The 15,316-nt window shown below is 42.1% G+C and overlaps 1 protein-coding gene across 1 annotated transcript in view; it reads left to right on the top strand.

Annotated features, from left to right (window-relative positions):
* The window catches only part of opn5 (opsin 5), a 55,385-nt gene that overhangs the window by 30,455 nt on the left and 9,614 nt on the right, over positions 1-15,316 (top strand). The window contains exon 3 of the mRNA XM_038726080.1: positions 8,042-8,161. Within this exon, the coding sequence (XP_038582008.1) occupies positions 8,042-8,161 (120 nt within the window). The remainder of the gene's footprint in view (positions 1-8,041; positions 8,162-15,316) is intronic.

Below are 15,316 nucleotides of genomic sequence, written 5' to 3'. Positions count from 1 at the left end.
AAGAAGCCAGTTTTTCAGGCGTTAAGGGGTTCCTTAACGCCTGAATTTTTTAAATTTTTTTAATTTAACGCCTAACCTATACAAGTACGGAGCATTTTACAATCAAAAAACAAAAAAAATTATTTGTTTTCATTTGCTTTCAAGCTGATGTTAAATTAAGTGAAGATTGTTAATTTGTCTATAGAATAATAGACAAGATATAAATTCAGGTATGTGTAGGTATGATGCAAATTAGCGACAACAGGCATAAACGAGAAACCAGGGCTTTCAAAAGGTTGAGGATGCAAGGATGTATCCTGCAAGGATGAGGTATGATGCGAATTCGCGACAATTGGCGTCAAGGGGTTAAGATGATTTGAGCTGTGTGACATGGTGCATTATCCTGTTGGAAGTAGCCATCAGAAGATGGGTACACTGTGAACATAAAGGGATGGACATGGTCAGCAACAATACTCAGGTAGGCTGTCGTGTTTACGCGATGCTCAGTTGGTACTAACGGGCCCAAAGTGTGCCAAGAAAATATCCCCCACACCATTACACCACCAGCCTGAACCGTTGATACAAGGCAGGATGGATCCATGCTTTCATGGTCTGCCCATTCTCCTCTGACATCAACAAGGCCTTTTCAGCCACACAACTGCTGCTCACTGGATATTTTCTCTTGTTCGGACCATTCTCTGTGAACCCTAGAGATGGTTGTGCTGAAAATCCCAGTAGATCAGTAGTTTCTGAAATACTCAGACCACGTCTACATGCCTAAATGCATTGAGTTGCTGTCATGTGATTGGCTGATTAGTTATTTGCATTAACAAGCAATTGAACAGGTGGGCCTAATAAAGTGGCCGGTGAGTGTGCTACACATACTGTACTTACAGCTGTGCACAATCAACACTATGTATTGTACAATTAGTGAAATTTTTTGGATATTTTACAACTGAATGGTTTATGAAAATATAACATGCTGGATTCAAGCATTTCCCAATGAGGTATATCTATTTAATCATCTATGATATTTTATAAAGTGTTTATAGTACATAGGCACTTATATGGTGGCTCTGTTGCAGGTCTGAACAGTAGAAAAATATACGTACAACAAACAACAGCATTTAAGAGGTGTGGTTCACCTGCAAAATATCATCAACACATGCAAAACAATGCTCTGCTTGCATCATTCACTGCTGCTCCTTGCCATTCCATTATGTGAAAGAACCGGGTGCTTGTCATAGAAATTGCGTATTTCACAGTGGAGAATTGAATAAATAAATGCATTTTATCAAACAGTTGTCTTTTGGTATTTATTAAAGTAGAGAAAGAAACAGAGTACTCAAAAATAATTCAGCTGGGCCAGAGGTCCCACATCCTAGACAATGTGGAGCATCTAGCCCCGAGCAGAGCAGTGCATAAACATTTAAGACAGTAGAATATTTGTGTTGTCTACAGAGGAGCCTTTCTCAGTCTTGAAAGTCAGATTCACAGTGTGTAAGTGACAAAATAATAACATGATTCATACACAGCTGTGTGAGAAAATGCATTTTAGGGCCACAAAATAGGAGTGGAGAGCAGTTTCAACAATGATGACGCCAGGGGCAGATTGGCCATTAGGGCGATTGGGAATCGGGAATGTCCATTTCAGGCCAAACCGACCAGGGGGTCAGGAGTTTTTATATTTCAGTTTATAATGTATTACTTTATGATCCGCGCCAGCCGGTTCAGCTGCAGAGAACGCTGCCTGTGTGTCTATCAGACTGGTCCAAACCAGTAGCCTATACTCGGACTGAAATCCTCGTATTTGCTGAAATCAAAGGAGTTTACTTTCCATCTGGGGAGAGTTCAATCTCAAAATGTTTTGTCGGGCTGAACTCAGTCCTGGGTTGTGTGATAAGCACAACAGAGACAGTAAATGAGATGAAAAGATAGAAAGAGGGAAAAAAATGCGTTGGGCCCAAAAAAGAAGAATTAAGAAGAAAAAATATTGGCACACCAGACAGGTGATACAGGACCCTGCACAGCCAGAAACAGGTGCATGATTAGGAGGCTAATGCTTTTATTTTATAGGCTACTGAAATTATTTAGCTATGCATTTATGGCTATATCTTTATATATCCTATATTATAAACAACAGTTTGCAATGGGTTATCACACAAAGACAACATCCTTCTATAGGCAAGGAATCTCTATGTTTTTTAGCTCTTAAGGTCAGTGGAGGTGATGCAGAGAGACAGGGGGAGGATGACCTGTCAATGAGTAGGAGGAGGAGGAAGAGAAGGAGAGAGGAGGAGCAGTAGGATGAAGAGGTCAATGGGACCAGACAAAACAGTGACAGGTACAGGGGCAGTGTGCATGGTGGGTAGGCAAAAATATTATGCATAGATAGAATTCATTCAATTTATATTTATTACTGATGTTCTTCTCATACATATGTACACTGTACAATCAGTAAAGCAGAGTGGGGTGCAGCACAACGGAAGCTGAGCCAGGGATAGGCCTACTCAGAGCTGTAGATGAGAGATTTGATTTTTATGCACACACACACACACACACACACACACACACACACACACAACCACAGCTCTATTTTATGGGAATGAATTGTAGTTTTTGAGTATATTTAAGTATTTTAGCAGTCTGACTGACCACCTGGTCTTGTTCAGTGCAGAGCTGCCTTGCTTATACAAGCTGAAGAGGCAGGTGTCCTCCTGAAGTTTCTTGAAGGTCTTCAGCGTAATCTGATTGACTGTATACAACAAAAAAACTAACATGTATATATAATCATTGCAAATAAATATTTCTGCATGCCCCCAAAGGTCGCTCGCATAAAAGGCCTCTCCACCTCAAAGTCCCGGGCTGAATTTCAGTCCCACTACACCCCTGGATGATGCCTTATAGAATCTGTATGCAGATTCCTGCATGGGAATCAGGTGCTTAGTACAGCTTGTTTATTCAGTAATATAATGTGCACATTGGACATCCGTGTGACAAACCTTTCAAAGTACAGTGGGCATCTGAAGTCAATTAAAAAAAAAACCTCTTCATCCTGTTTAGCACCCCTCCAGCTGTCTCCATCCTTGTTCTCCTATGCCTAAAAACAGCCCTGTATATGGCTTTGCTCATCAGAAATCAGCCCTATACTGTTATCAACTTCCCTTTTAAAGGCCTTGTTAGCACAATTGTTGTAGACAATGTGGAGCAGGTAAAAAAGGCGAAGGTGAAGAACTGTCCACCTGTTTGATGTCTAAATGAGAAAACTGCCTCTACATCAACCAGAGGAATCATTTATGAAGGTGATGCTAAAAACAACTATGACCTGGATGACACAAGAGTCTTACCTTATAATGAAGACAAATAATTAAATTATTAAGCAAGATGAATAATCTAATATTTATATGGGTGGTGAAGGCCCCTGAGGCTATATTCTGGTTTATTCTGTCTGAATCTGTCTGAAGCTTGTTTGTGTCAATTTAATGGAGTTTTATAGTGTGTTTGTCTTTGTTCAACTGCTTGAATTGTTTAACTGCTTGCACAAGAACAAGCACACTGTCACAGCAAAAAAATTATACATTAGCTGTCAAGAATTGACACTGTTGGTCAGAGGCGTCGCACTAAAATTTGGACCCTGTAGATAAGCTTTCTCTATGGGCCCCTCCCTGCATCCATGGCTATTAGTTCTAGTATCAGTCACCTCGCCCCCTCTTAAAAAGGAGAGAGACTGAAGTGAAATTTTGAACTCAAACACATATACCACAGTACCACAGTCATGGTCAGACTTGTTAGCTCCTTACAGGTAATGTACAGTTGGTCGACTGAATGTTTGCTTGCTTCAAAGAACCGTGGCCAGTCATGACCCTGTTTCTGGTTCACCACTTTTCCTTCCTTGGACCACCAGCTGATTTTTTCCCCACTTTTCTGTTGTCATCAGTGGAATTATTGGCGGACCTGGACTCCTTCTTATTATGTTATTGTACTCTGTGACTTTAACAAAGGTAATCTCAGCCACGAACTCCCCAAATACAGTTTATTAAATGTCTGACCAGAGAGGAGAATATTCTGGATCACTGTTACACTACAGTAAACAGTGACTTAAACAACATCCGTGCTGCCCTGGGACACTGTAACCACCTTGTGGTCCACCTGAAATTAAAGCTCTGTGCTCAGAGCTGCTACCAACAGTCTAGATGAACATGCAGAGGCTATGACGTCCTACATCAGCTTCTGTGAGAAGTGCTGTATACCATCGCGCACCAGGGGGAGTTATGACAATGACAAACCCTGGTTGACAGCTAAACTTACTCCCTTGACAGCTAAGGTTGGAAAAGGACAAGAAGTGTTTAGGGCCAGGTTTAGGGAGTCCAAGTACAGGTTTAGCAAGGCGGTGTGAGAACACCAGTTCTAAGCTAATGATTCTGCTTCTGTCTGGAGGGGGCTCAGACAGATCATGAACTACAAACCTAAAGCCCCCCCACTCCATTAACTTGGGACTGGCCAGCTAACTGAATGAATTCTACTGTCACTTTGAAGAAAATGACTCCATCAGTCAGCTCTAGTCCACCAGCTCCACCTTCCCCACCTCAGCAGAGACCTGTGGCATTTCAGAGGCTGCATCCTAACCTACCTCCTCCATCCCGGAGAGGGATGTCAACAGACTGGTCAGGAAGCAGGACCTCCTCAAAGCAGTTGGGCAATTGGACTCTTTCTCTCCATCCAGTCTGAAGCACTGTGCTGATCAGCTGTCTCCGGTGTTCACCTTTTTAAAACCTCACTGGAGACATGCCATGCACCAGCCTGCTTCAAATCCTCCACCATCATCCTTGTCCCCAAAAAACCAAGGACCACTGGACTTAATGACTGGAGAACCGACCTCTGCGGTAGGTAATTCATTTGAGCGCCTTTTGTTGTACCACCTCTGATCCATACTGGGCCAATAGGTCTGTAGGCGAACTGACTTCCTATCTGACAGGAGGCAGCATGAGGAAGTTCAATCTGCCCAAAGATAATGATGGTGCACTTCTACACCGCCATCATTCAGTCCATCCTCACCTCTGCATCATCACCTGGTGTGCTGCTGCTACTGCCAAGGACAAGGACAGACTGCATTTGCTCTGCAGAGAAGGTGATTGGCTGCAATCTACCATCCCTCCAGGACCTGTATGCCTCCAGGACAGTGAGGCGAGCAGGAAAGATTGTGACTGACCCCTTCCACCCCATTTCCAAATAAGGGCTGCTTACTTTGAGACAAATTTCCTGATACAAACCAACCAGGCACACTAATATTCTTGTGACATATCTTTCATGTATAGTATTTTGTTAATAGTTTAATTTAGCCCAAGAACTAATGCTGCATTCATGTCATGTGGGACAAAAGAAACACTGACAGGTAAAGTGATGGGGGACGTTTGTATGGTCACAAATTGCAAGCTTTCAGGCCATTAAATCAATAGCTATTGTTACTGAGATTGCAGATCTAAGCAACAATTTACTCACTAAATAAATACTAAATTAGTTGTCTGACGTCAGAGTTGGTGTGAGTGTAAAACCAATGTGCATGATGAAAATAGCATTATATTAGGATTATTTACTGAGATTTATTAGCTTTAAGAATGTTTGCTTTTCACACACTTAAATTTTTTTTACTACTGAGTCTGACATGATCATGTAAATGAACAATAAACTTTTCAACATGCTTCAATGCATTACATTATCAAAACGATTATAACTGTAATAGACTGTAATTTAAATAAATGAAAGTAGTGAATTAAGAAAATGGTCATTAAAACAATTTCAAATAACTGGGAGAATGCATTTACATAGAAATTTGTTTTAAGGCCCCTCAATAAAGACTTAACTAACTTAACGAGAGGAGATTTAACCACTAGCCAGAGGATTTTAAGCAGTCATCAAGCTGATACCAAAGCTTTAACTACCAGCAGTAACATTTTGGAACAATACTGACTGTAGTCAGTTCATAGCTCACTTGCTAAGACCAGAACCTAGTTGTTGCAGTAATGAAGCCTGGAGGAGATAAAAGCTCCAACTACCCTCTCTAGCTCTGTGTAAATCAAAGAATAGACCCGGTCTTACATATATCATATCTTATTTGAATAAAACATGATTGCACCACTTTAGTTCATTGAGCATCCTAGGACTTCCTGTTTCACATGTCACACAGCTGAATGGCTACCCAGACTAGACATCAAATCAGTGAACTGCTGAAAATCTTTCAACATGCAACACTTAATATCAGAAACTCATGATCTAATACTACATTGTAGTACCAAGCTATATTGAGACATAGTCCTCTTATCCCGGTGTTTAAGTCAGATGAGCTATTCCATGAGTCGAATGCCTGCACTCCCACAGAGAATGATTTCCCAGCTGGACAACAGCTTTATAGATTATCATTTTTGTTTTGTGGTCATCAAATGTGCTGTGCACAGTCTCACAGCTCTCATTAACTTCTCAGTAGTTTCCGGCAGCAGCAGGCAAAACTGCTCTGACAACACATTGTGTGCTACCTGCCCAGCACCAAATGCAGCCAGACAGAGTTAGAAAATAGCTGGTGAAAAACATTGAACATGTAAAAAGTAATGCTAAAGAGCCACATTTTTTTTGGAAAGAGGTAATGGAGACCAAAACAGATGAAGGAGACTAAATATTACATTTGTTAGGTAAATAGGTAAATGCTAACACATTAGCTATACAACAACGTCAGACCTGCTCACAAAAATGGCTGGTGATCTTTCACCTACATAAACACAAACATGTAACCTGAGAAAGAATTACTCAGGAACGGAGCCTACTTAGGCATAAGTAGAACTCCACCTAGAACTGTGTAGCTAGCTATCCTCAGCAAATGTAGTCTGAAAATAGCGAGCCAATTAATGTTTTGTATCTAACCAATGCTGAAGCATGGTCACACTAGGTATGAAAATAAAGTTACATTAATGTTACTACAAATGTAAGATGCTGGTTTGGTCACAGAGAAAACATATCCCCCATTGTCAGACTCAACAGTCACCCAGACTTTATTCTCTTCTCATGTGTGCCATTCTGTGGGATGGTAGAAGTTTATTATGCTAGGATTATTGCACTGACGGTATGCTTCCTGTTCCTGCCCCACTTCCATCTGCACTTAACTCATTTTTTGTTCTCAGTTTGATATCCTTGAATTACTATTTTGCCAAGTTTTTATTTGTATGCCTCCTTTATCTATTTAAACATGCCATAATCCATTTTTACCCCTCTATAAATTCAAATTCATTTGGTTTTTGCCCCTGAAACCTCACAGTAAGCTTGTACAATGTACTGGGCTTTTTAAGGAATATACTCACTTTTGTTGCCAGCAGTTTAGACATTAATGGTTGTATGATGTGTTATTTTGAGGGGACAGCAAATTTACACTGTTATACAAGCTGTACACTCACTACTTTACATTGTAGCAAAGTGTCATTTCTTCAGTGTTGTCACATGAAAAGATATAATCAAATACTTACAGAAATGTGAGGGGTGTACTCACTTTTGTGAGATACTGTATAATTGTGCGGATATAGGATACAGACCATAGAAAGAAGGTATTCCCTGTCTAATTAGCCACATGATAAAATGCACCTGTGTCTGCAAGGTAGCTATAAAAGATTTTAGTCTCTTTCTGTGTTTGCTGTTTTTTAGTTTTACAGTTTATCTACAGACACAGACAGTTATTTTAGTTAAATTAGCCACATGAATAAATACACTTGTGTTTGTAGCCTACCTGCACTGTTCACTGACTTCTGTGTAGTATGTCTCTGCTAAATTACATTGTGCTTAAAGACAACAGTATTTACATATATCACTCAAACAAAAAAGTAACTAATAAATCTTATGCATATAAATAGAAAGTGTAGTACCTGTGATTGGGAAAGTATTACTGACTTTAACTACCAGCTGAAGCACCCACAATGCATTCAAAGTTATGCAGAAACATGTGTGACTAGTATCTCAGAAGTGCAAATAGAATGTTTCTCAAACTCTCTCTTTCCCTCCCTCCCTCTCTCTCTCTCTCTTACAGGAATCATGTCTGCAACAGGGAATGGCTATGTCATTTATATGACCATCAAACGCAAGACCAAGTTAAAGCCTCCTGAGCTCATGACTGTTAATTTAGCCATCTTCGATTTTGGCATATCAGGTACCGGTTTATGTGTGCACTTACTGTATAGTTGACCAACAAGGTTCATTACACAAAATTCTGACTAAAGCTTTACTGCATCTACAAACATTGCTAACTGATAGAGCTATTTATCGCATTGTAAATAAGCCTAAAGTTAGTAAATAAAAATGATTGAGGTTTGTGATTGACAAAAGAACAATTTATGATGACCTAATATTGTAAATGAGATTGTCGCCACACTTTATGACATTTAGACCTCTGTAGTGAATGGGTCTTCACTGTGATGTTTTCCTGCGCCGTTATGTGGGTCACGTAAGTTACATCGACAGACTGGGGAGACACTGACTACCAGAGTATGGGTAACACAACAAGAAATCCAAATTGAACATTACGAAGCCAATAGTGGCATATCCATACTAAAGTAGCTAGCTGCTACCTTGCACCACTACAGGCTAGTATGAACATATCGCTCCACATTTGCTTTCTACCGTTTAATCGTTTCTTGCGGTGTAAATTATTATTGACATAATAACGGTGGTACACGGGATGGTAATATGGATCGCGTTAGCTGGTGACCCATATGGGTCTGGCCACTGAGAGGCTGCGCTTAGAGGGGCTTGGTCTCTCACAAGAGGAGATCACCATCCAGGGAGAGAGAGCGGCACCTGCTGTGCATACACTGCTGTGTTTCAGCTCTGGTGCGTGCCCCCTGCCCTGTGTTCTTATATTCCTGCAGCTTCTATTGGACAGAAGGCTGGCTTTCCGTACGGTGAAAACCTGCGCTGCCGCCATTTCTCCCTGCCACGAAGGTTTCGATGACAGGAAGGGCGTGTGCAGGCACAGGCCTGTTGCACGTCCAACAGCTTGGCAGTGGTATCTGGCGCTGGTTTTACGCGCCCTGTCCAAGACTCCCTTCAAGCCCCTGGAGTTTTCTCCGTCTGCTTTTGGCACTGACAGCTGCCAAGTGAGTCAGCGATCTGGCTTCCCTCTCTGTGGCTCCCTCATGTCTTAGAATCCAAGGGGACGGCAGCTTGGCTGTCCTGCGCCCTAACCCTGCCTTCATGCCCCAGAGCATCACAAGCTCCTTCAGGTAAAGGGTGATTACTCTTCTTCCCTCCTCCTCACAGGTCAGAGGAGGTAGCTGCATCCCTTCTCCTCTGTCCGGTGCGCGCACTGTGATGTTATATTGCACGCATGGCTGCCTGGTGCCGTTCCCAGCGCCTGTTTGTGCACTACATAGAATAGTCTCTGGGTCTCCCGCATTCAGCACAGCGCTGTCTCATTGGCTTAGTACTCTTGCAGAGGTTTTAAGGGCCATTTCACTAGCAAGGACCATAATCAACGGGTATGATTAAATGATTTATTGAGTAACGAACAGAAGATGTATGAAGCCTGCAGTAGCTGAATAGACATTAGAAAGCGTTGTGGGGAAGCTACGATAGGGAAATCCGCCGTAGCACCCGGGCACGACGGACCCCCTATAAACCTATGGAGAGGAGGAAGGAGATCAGGAGGCAGGACAGAGAAAGGGGTGGGTGGGAGGGATGCAGGATACGAGGGCGAAGGGGAGGACCTAGGACATGTGGGTATTTATGGAAATGCTGGCGATGACGCGCTTGATGTGTGGTCCCGCTCCTGAAACTCTGCTAATTAGCACCAGTTCATGATTAACTGTAAATTTAGCAATGTGAGAAGGAAATTTGTCAATTAGCCATACTTAAATCTGGTCTCACCCTGCCTCATGACATTGCTCATGAACCCTAACTACTCACAATACAGGTGGTCAGGTTTTTAAAGTAATGTTGACATAAATATGTCGACTAATGAAAACCCCAAAATCAGTATCTCAGAAAATTTGAATATTGTGAAAAGGTTCAATATTGAAGACACCTGGTGCCTAATTAACTCAAAACACCTGCAAAGGCCTTTAAATGGCCTCTTAGTCTAGTTCTGTAGGCTACACAATCACGGTCCAAAAGACGACCATTAATACCTTGCACAAGGAGGGCAAGACACAAAAGGTCATTGCTAAAGAGGCTGCTGTTCACAGAGCTCTGTGTCCAAGCACATTAATAGAGAGGCGAAGGGAAGGAAAAGATGTGGTAGAAAAAAGTGTACAAGCAATAGGGATAACCGCACCCTGGAGAGGATTGTGAAACAAAACCCATTCAAAAATGTGGGGGAGATTCACAAAGAGTGGACTGCAGCTGGAGTCAGTGCTTCAAGAACCACCATGCACAGACGCAGGGCCGGCCCTGGCCAATTTGCTGCCCTAGGCAAGATTTCACCTGATGCCCCTGGATTTTTGTTCATAAACTTACACAGAAACAAACTGCACAGGTTTGTCTTGTTTTTCTTTATTTTGAAAATATTTTGGAAACACAAACACACAACGTATTATAGATACAATATAAATATGTATATTATATTATGTTATTGCAGAAAAAACTATATTACAGAAACCTTGCTTTCCTTTGCTTTCCTTGCCTTTCTTACAGCATATGTAACATTCCAAAAATTATAAATAAGACCATTGCACAAAAAATAAATAACTATTCTATTCTTGAGCTATTGTAGATCTCAGGTAGTTTTTAATCAGTTTGAGCTTAGAGAAGCTCCTTTCAGCAGCAGCGACTGTCACAGGTAGAGTGGCAGAGATTCTCAGAGCGACCCACATATTGGGGAAAATGTCCATCAGCTTCTTCTCGTGCAGGAAAGTCAGGAGCTCAATGTTTGTCATAATTTTTGATGCATTTCTAATACAAGTTTCAATTCAAATTAGCGAACGTTACAGGCATTGTGATCGAACTGACTTAATGCAACACAGATAAACTGATCACACATCATTACCTACCTCTGTCTTTTTCGCGTTTTTCTTCCTCTTCTCTTCTTTTTTTTTCTTCCCTGGGCACCAGATGGTTTCGGTCTTTTTGACATAATGACAACTTATCAGTGTCAGTGAATTAGGCCATCTGTCACTCACAATCACACACAGGTAACGGATGGGGTTTTTTTCAGCAGGGCTGGGGCGATGGAGATTGATGCATCACTCAGTCGGACCGGGGTGATCGGGGATTCAGGATTCCCCCGGGATTCAGGATTCCCCCGGGATTCACGATCGCTTTTTTTAATCCATAATATTTAAGTTGTATTAGTAATAAAAAAAATTATTAAAAAAATAATTTGGGCGCTCGGGTGCCCCAAGGGGTGGGCGGCGCCCTTAGCATTTGCCTATTCTGCCTATGCCCAGGGCCGGCCCTGCACAGACGTATGCAAGACATGGTTTCAGCTGTCGCATTCCTTGTGTCAAGCCACTCTTGAACAATACACAGCGTCAGAAGCGTCTCGCCTGGGCTAAAGACAAAAAGGACTGGACTGCTGCTGAGTGGTCCGAAGTTATGTTCTCTGATGAAAGTAAATTTTGCATTTCCTTTGGAAATCAAGGTCCCAGAGTCTGGAGGAAGAGAGGAGAGGCACAGAATCCACGTTGCTTGAAGTCCAGTGTAAAGTTTCCACAGTCAGTGATGGTTTGGGGTGCCATGTCATCTGCTGGTGTTGGTCCACTGTGTTTTCTGAGGTCCAAGGTCAACGCAGCCGTCTACCAGGAAGTTTTAGAGCACTTCATGCTTCCTGCTGCTGACCAACTTTATGGAGATGCAGATTTCATTTTCCAACAGGACTTGGCACCTGCACACAGTGCCAAAGCTACCAGGACCTGGTTTAAGGACCATGGTATCCCTGTTCTTAATTGGCCAGCAAACTCGCCTGACCTTAACCCTGTAGAAAATCTATGGGGTGTTGTGAAGAGGAAGATGCGATACGCCAGACCCAGCAATGCAGAAGAGCTGAAGGCCACTATCAGAGCAACCTGGGCTCTCATAACACCTGAGCAGTGCCACAGACTGATCGACTCCAAGCCACGCTGCATTGCTGCAGTAATTCAGGCAAAAGGAGCCCCAACTAAGTATTAAGTGCTGTACATGCTCATACTTTTCATGTTCTACACTTTTTGAATGGAATTACTGAAATAAATCAACTTTTTGATGATATTCTAATTATATGACCAGCACCTGTATTCTCCATGTAATAACTGTGATCGTCAGTACCAGGCTAGACAAGCTATTGCCATGACTCAGAACATGTAAATGCTATTGAGCCTCCAAACATGTGAGCGACCATGTGCAAGCATGTGTACATGCCCTGCAGGGTTTTCAGTGATTCTAAGAAAATATTTGGCTCATCATGTCTCATGCAATCTTGCCTCGAGAGGTTCTGATGTTTATCCCTTTTATGCTTCTCAGGCTTGGCTTGTCACACGGCTCTTGGCCTGTCCAGCTCTTTCTAAGAAGGCCCACATCTGACACACACCACAATAATCAGGGGTTCACTGTGGTTTCCTTCCTTTAGAGTACACAGGAGCCATGTGCCTTGCTCGTTAACCCTTTTTGGCAGGCACGATTCCAGTAAAATACCATAGCCACCATAGCACACTTTCATAAGACAAGACCTTTACCTTTTAAGGTTAATTGACTACAAGAATTACTAATTACTACTACATTGCTTTGTGGTAATTCCAACAATCAGCAGTCCTTTCCTACTCCTTTGTCCGTTTATGATTTTCAATAATGAGGCACTTGTGACAAATAAGAAGAGCTATCACATGTATGTCAGCTTTTTAGTCATTCAATCTGAAATACTGGGAAAGGAGAAAGGATATTTTGTCATCAGCACTACAAAATACTGGCTCGGATTTTTCCGAACTGTGGCTTACGCTTGCAGCACTCACGTCTGTATTAATGCAGATGCAGTTTTAGGTTTCGATTCACGTAACAAAACCTTTATGTATGTCTCTACATACAGAGAGAGACAGAGAGAGAGAGAGAGAGAGAGAGAGAGAGAGAGCATTGCTCACACCTTCAGGGCTTGTCAGTGACTAATGATTTGTCCCTTGCAAAATATTAATTAAATTCAATTCAATTCAATTTTATTTATATAGCGCCAAATCACAACAACAGTTATCTCACAGCGCTTTTCATAAAAGAGCAGGTCTAGACCGTACTCTGTGGTGTTATTTACAGAAGCCCAACAGTTCCCACCAAGAGCAGCACTAGGCGACAGAGGCAAGGAAAAACTTCCTTTTAAGAGGCAGAAACCTCGATCAGAACCATGGCTCAGGGTGGGCGGCCATCTGCCTCGACCGGTTGGGGTGAAGGAGAGAGAGAGAGAGAGAGAGACAGAGAGAGAGAGCAGGAGAGGAACAGAGAGAAAAAGATAGGGATGGAAGGAGAGAGAGAGGGGAGGGAGGCAGCCTACACAATATACACACAGAGGTACAGACAGTAAAGGTGATGCTGCTATAGACTAAATGAAAAATGGTACAGATATTTAAAGTAGTGTTAATGATAACAATTGTATTGTTAATGATTATAATAACAATAATAGGACTAGTAACAATAGTTGTTGGTAGCAGAGGGTGTCGAGCAGGAACACGGGGGCAGCAGGTGACCCGCAACCACAGATCCAGACTCCACAGCTCCAGAGCCAGAAACACCTGCAGGAAGTGATAGGAGGAGAGAGGAGAGGGACGAGAAAGCACAAGACTACCAGAAAGGGGAGAAGTTGTGTTAGTAACATGCAATAATGGGATGAGGTTGCGTAGAGAGGGAGAGAAAGTAGAGGAGAGAGGAGCTCAGTGCATCATGGGAAATCCCCCGGCAGTCTAGGCCTATAGCAGCATAACTAAGGGATGGTTCAGGACTACCTGAGCCAGCCCTAACTATAAGCTTTATCAAAGAGGAAAGTCTTAAGCCTACTCTTAAATGTGGAGATGGTGTCTGCCTCCTGAACCCAAACTGGAACCTGGTTCCACAGGAGAGGAGCTTGATAGCTGAACGCTCTGGCTCCTAGTCTACTTTTGGAGACTCTAGGAACCACAAGTAACCCTGCATTCTGGGAGCGCAGTGCTCTGGTGGGGTAGTAAGGTACTATGAGCTCTTTAAGATAAGATGGTGCCTGACCATTAAGAGCTTTGTAGGTAAGAAGAATGATTTTAAATTCTATTTTACTGGAAGCCAATGCAGAGAAGCTAAAACAGGAGAAATGTGATCTCTTTTCCTGGTTCCTGTCAGAACACGTGCTGCAGCATTCTGGATCAGCTGAAGAGTCTTAATGGACTTTTTCGAGCAGCCTGATAATAAGGAATTGCAGTAATCCAGCCTAGAAGTAACAAATGGATGGACTAGTTTTTCTGCATCATTTTTAGACAGGATGTTCCTGATTTTCGCAATATTACGTAGGTGAACAAAGGCGGTCCTTGAAATTTGCTTAATGTGAGACTTAAACGACATGTCCTGATCAAAGATAACTCCAAGATCCCTCACAGTGGTGCTGGAGGCCAGAGCGATGCCATGAAGGGAAACTATATCTTTAGATAATGCGTCACGGAGGTGCTTAATCTGCTATAATCTGCATAACAGTGAAAGCTTATGGAATATTTCCTGATAATATTGCCTAAAGGAAGCATATATAAAGTGAAGAGGATTGGTCCGAGGACAGATCCTTGTGGAACTCCATGACTAACTTTGGCGTGCATGGAGGACTCATCGTTAACATGTACAAACTGAAATCAATTTGATAAATAGGACTTAAACCAGCTTAGAGCGGTTCCTTTAATGCCAATGAAATGTTCCAGTCTCTGCAATAGGATCTGATGGTCAATGGTATCAAATGCAGCACTAAGATCTAATAAAACCAGTACAGAGACAAGTCCTTTGTCTGATGCAATAAGGAGGTCGTTAGTAATTTTCACCAGTGCTGTCTCTGTGCTATGATGAGCTCTAAATCCTGACTGAAAATCCTCAAATAAACTATTGCTCTGTAGAAAGTCACACAGCTGTTTAGCAACTGCTTTCTCCAGAACCTTAGAGAGAAATGGAAGGTTAGATATAGGTCTATAGTTGGCTAAAACATCCGGATCAAGTTTGGGCTTTTTCAGAAGAGGTTTAATTACAGCTGCTTTAAAGTACTGTGGTACATAGCCTGTTGATAAAGATAGATTGATCATATCTAGTATAGAAGTGCTGACTAAGGGTAAAACTTCTTTAAGCAGCCTAGTCGGGATGGGGTCTAAGAGGCAGGTTGATGGTTTAGATTATTATTAAGAAGATTATTGAA

This window comes from Micropterus salmoides, unplaced genomic scaffold (genome assembly GCF_014851395.1).
Source record: "Micropterus salmoides isolate LMB-PRFRI ecotype aquatic unplaced genomic scaffold, ASM1485139v1 Ms_hic_scaffold_18, whole genome shotgun sequence".
Taxonomy (NCBI): Eukaryota; Metazoa; Chordata; class Actinopteri; order Centrarchiformes; family Centrarchidae; genus Micropterus; species Micropterus salmoides.
Note: the sequence above shows the minus strand (reverse complement) of the source record. Positions and strands in the feature narration are given on the sequence as shown.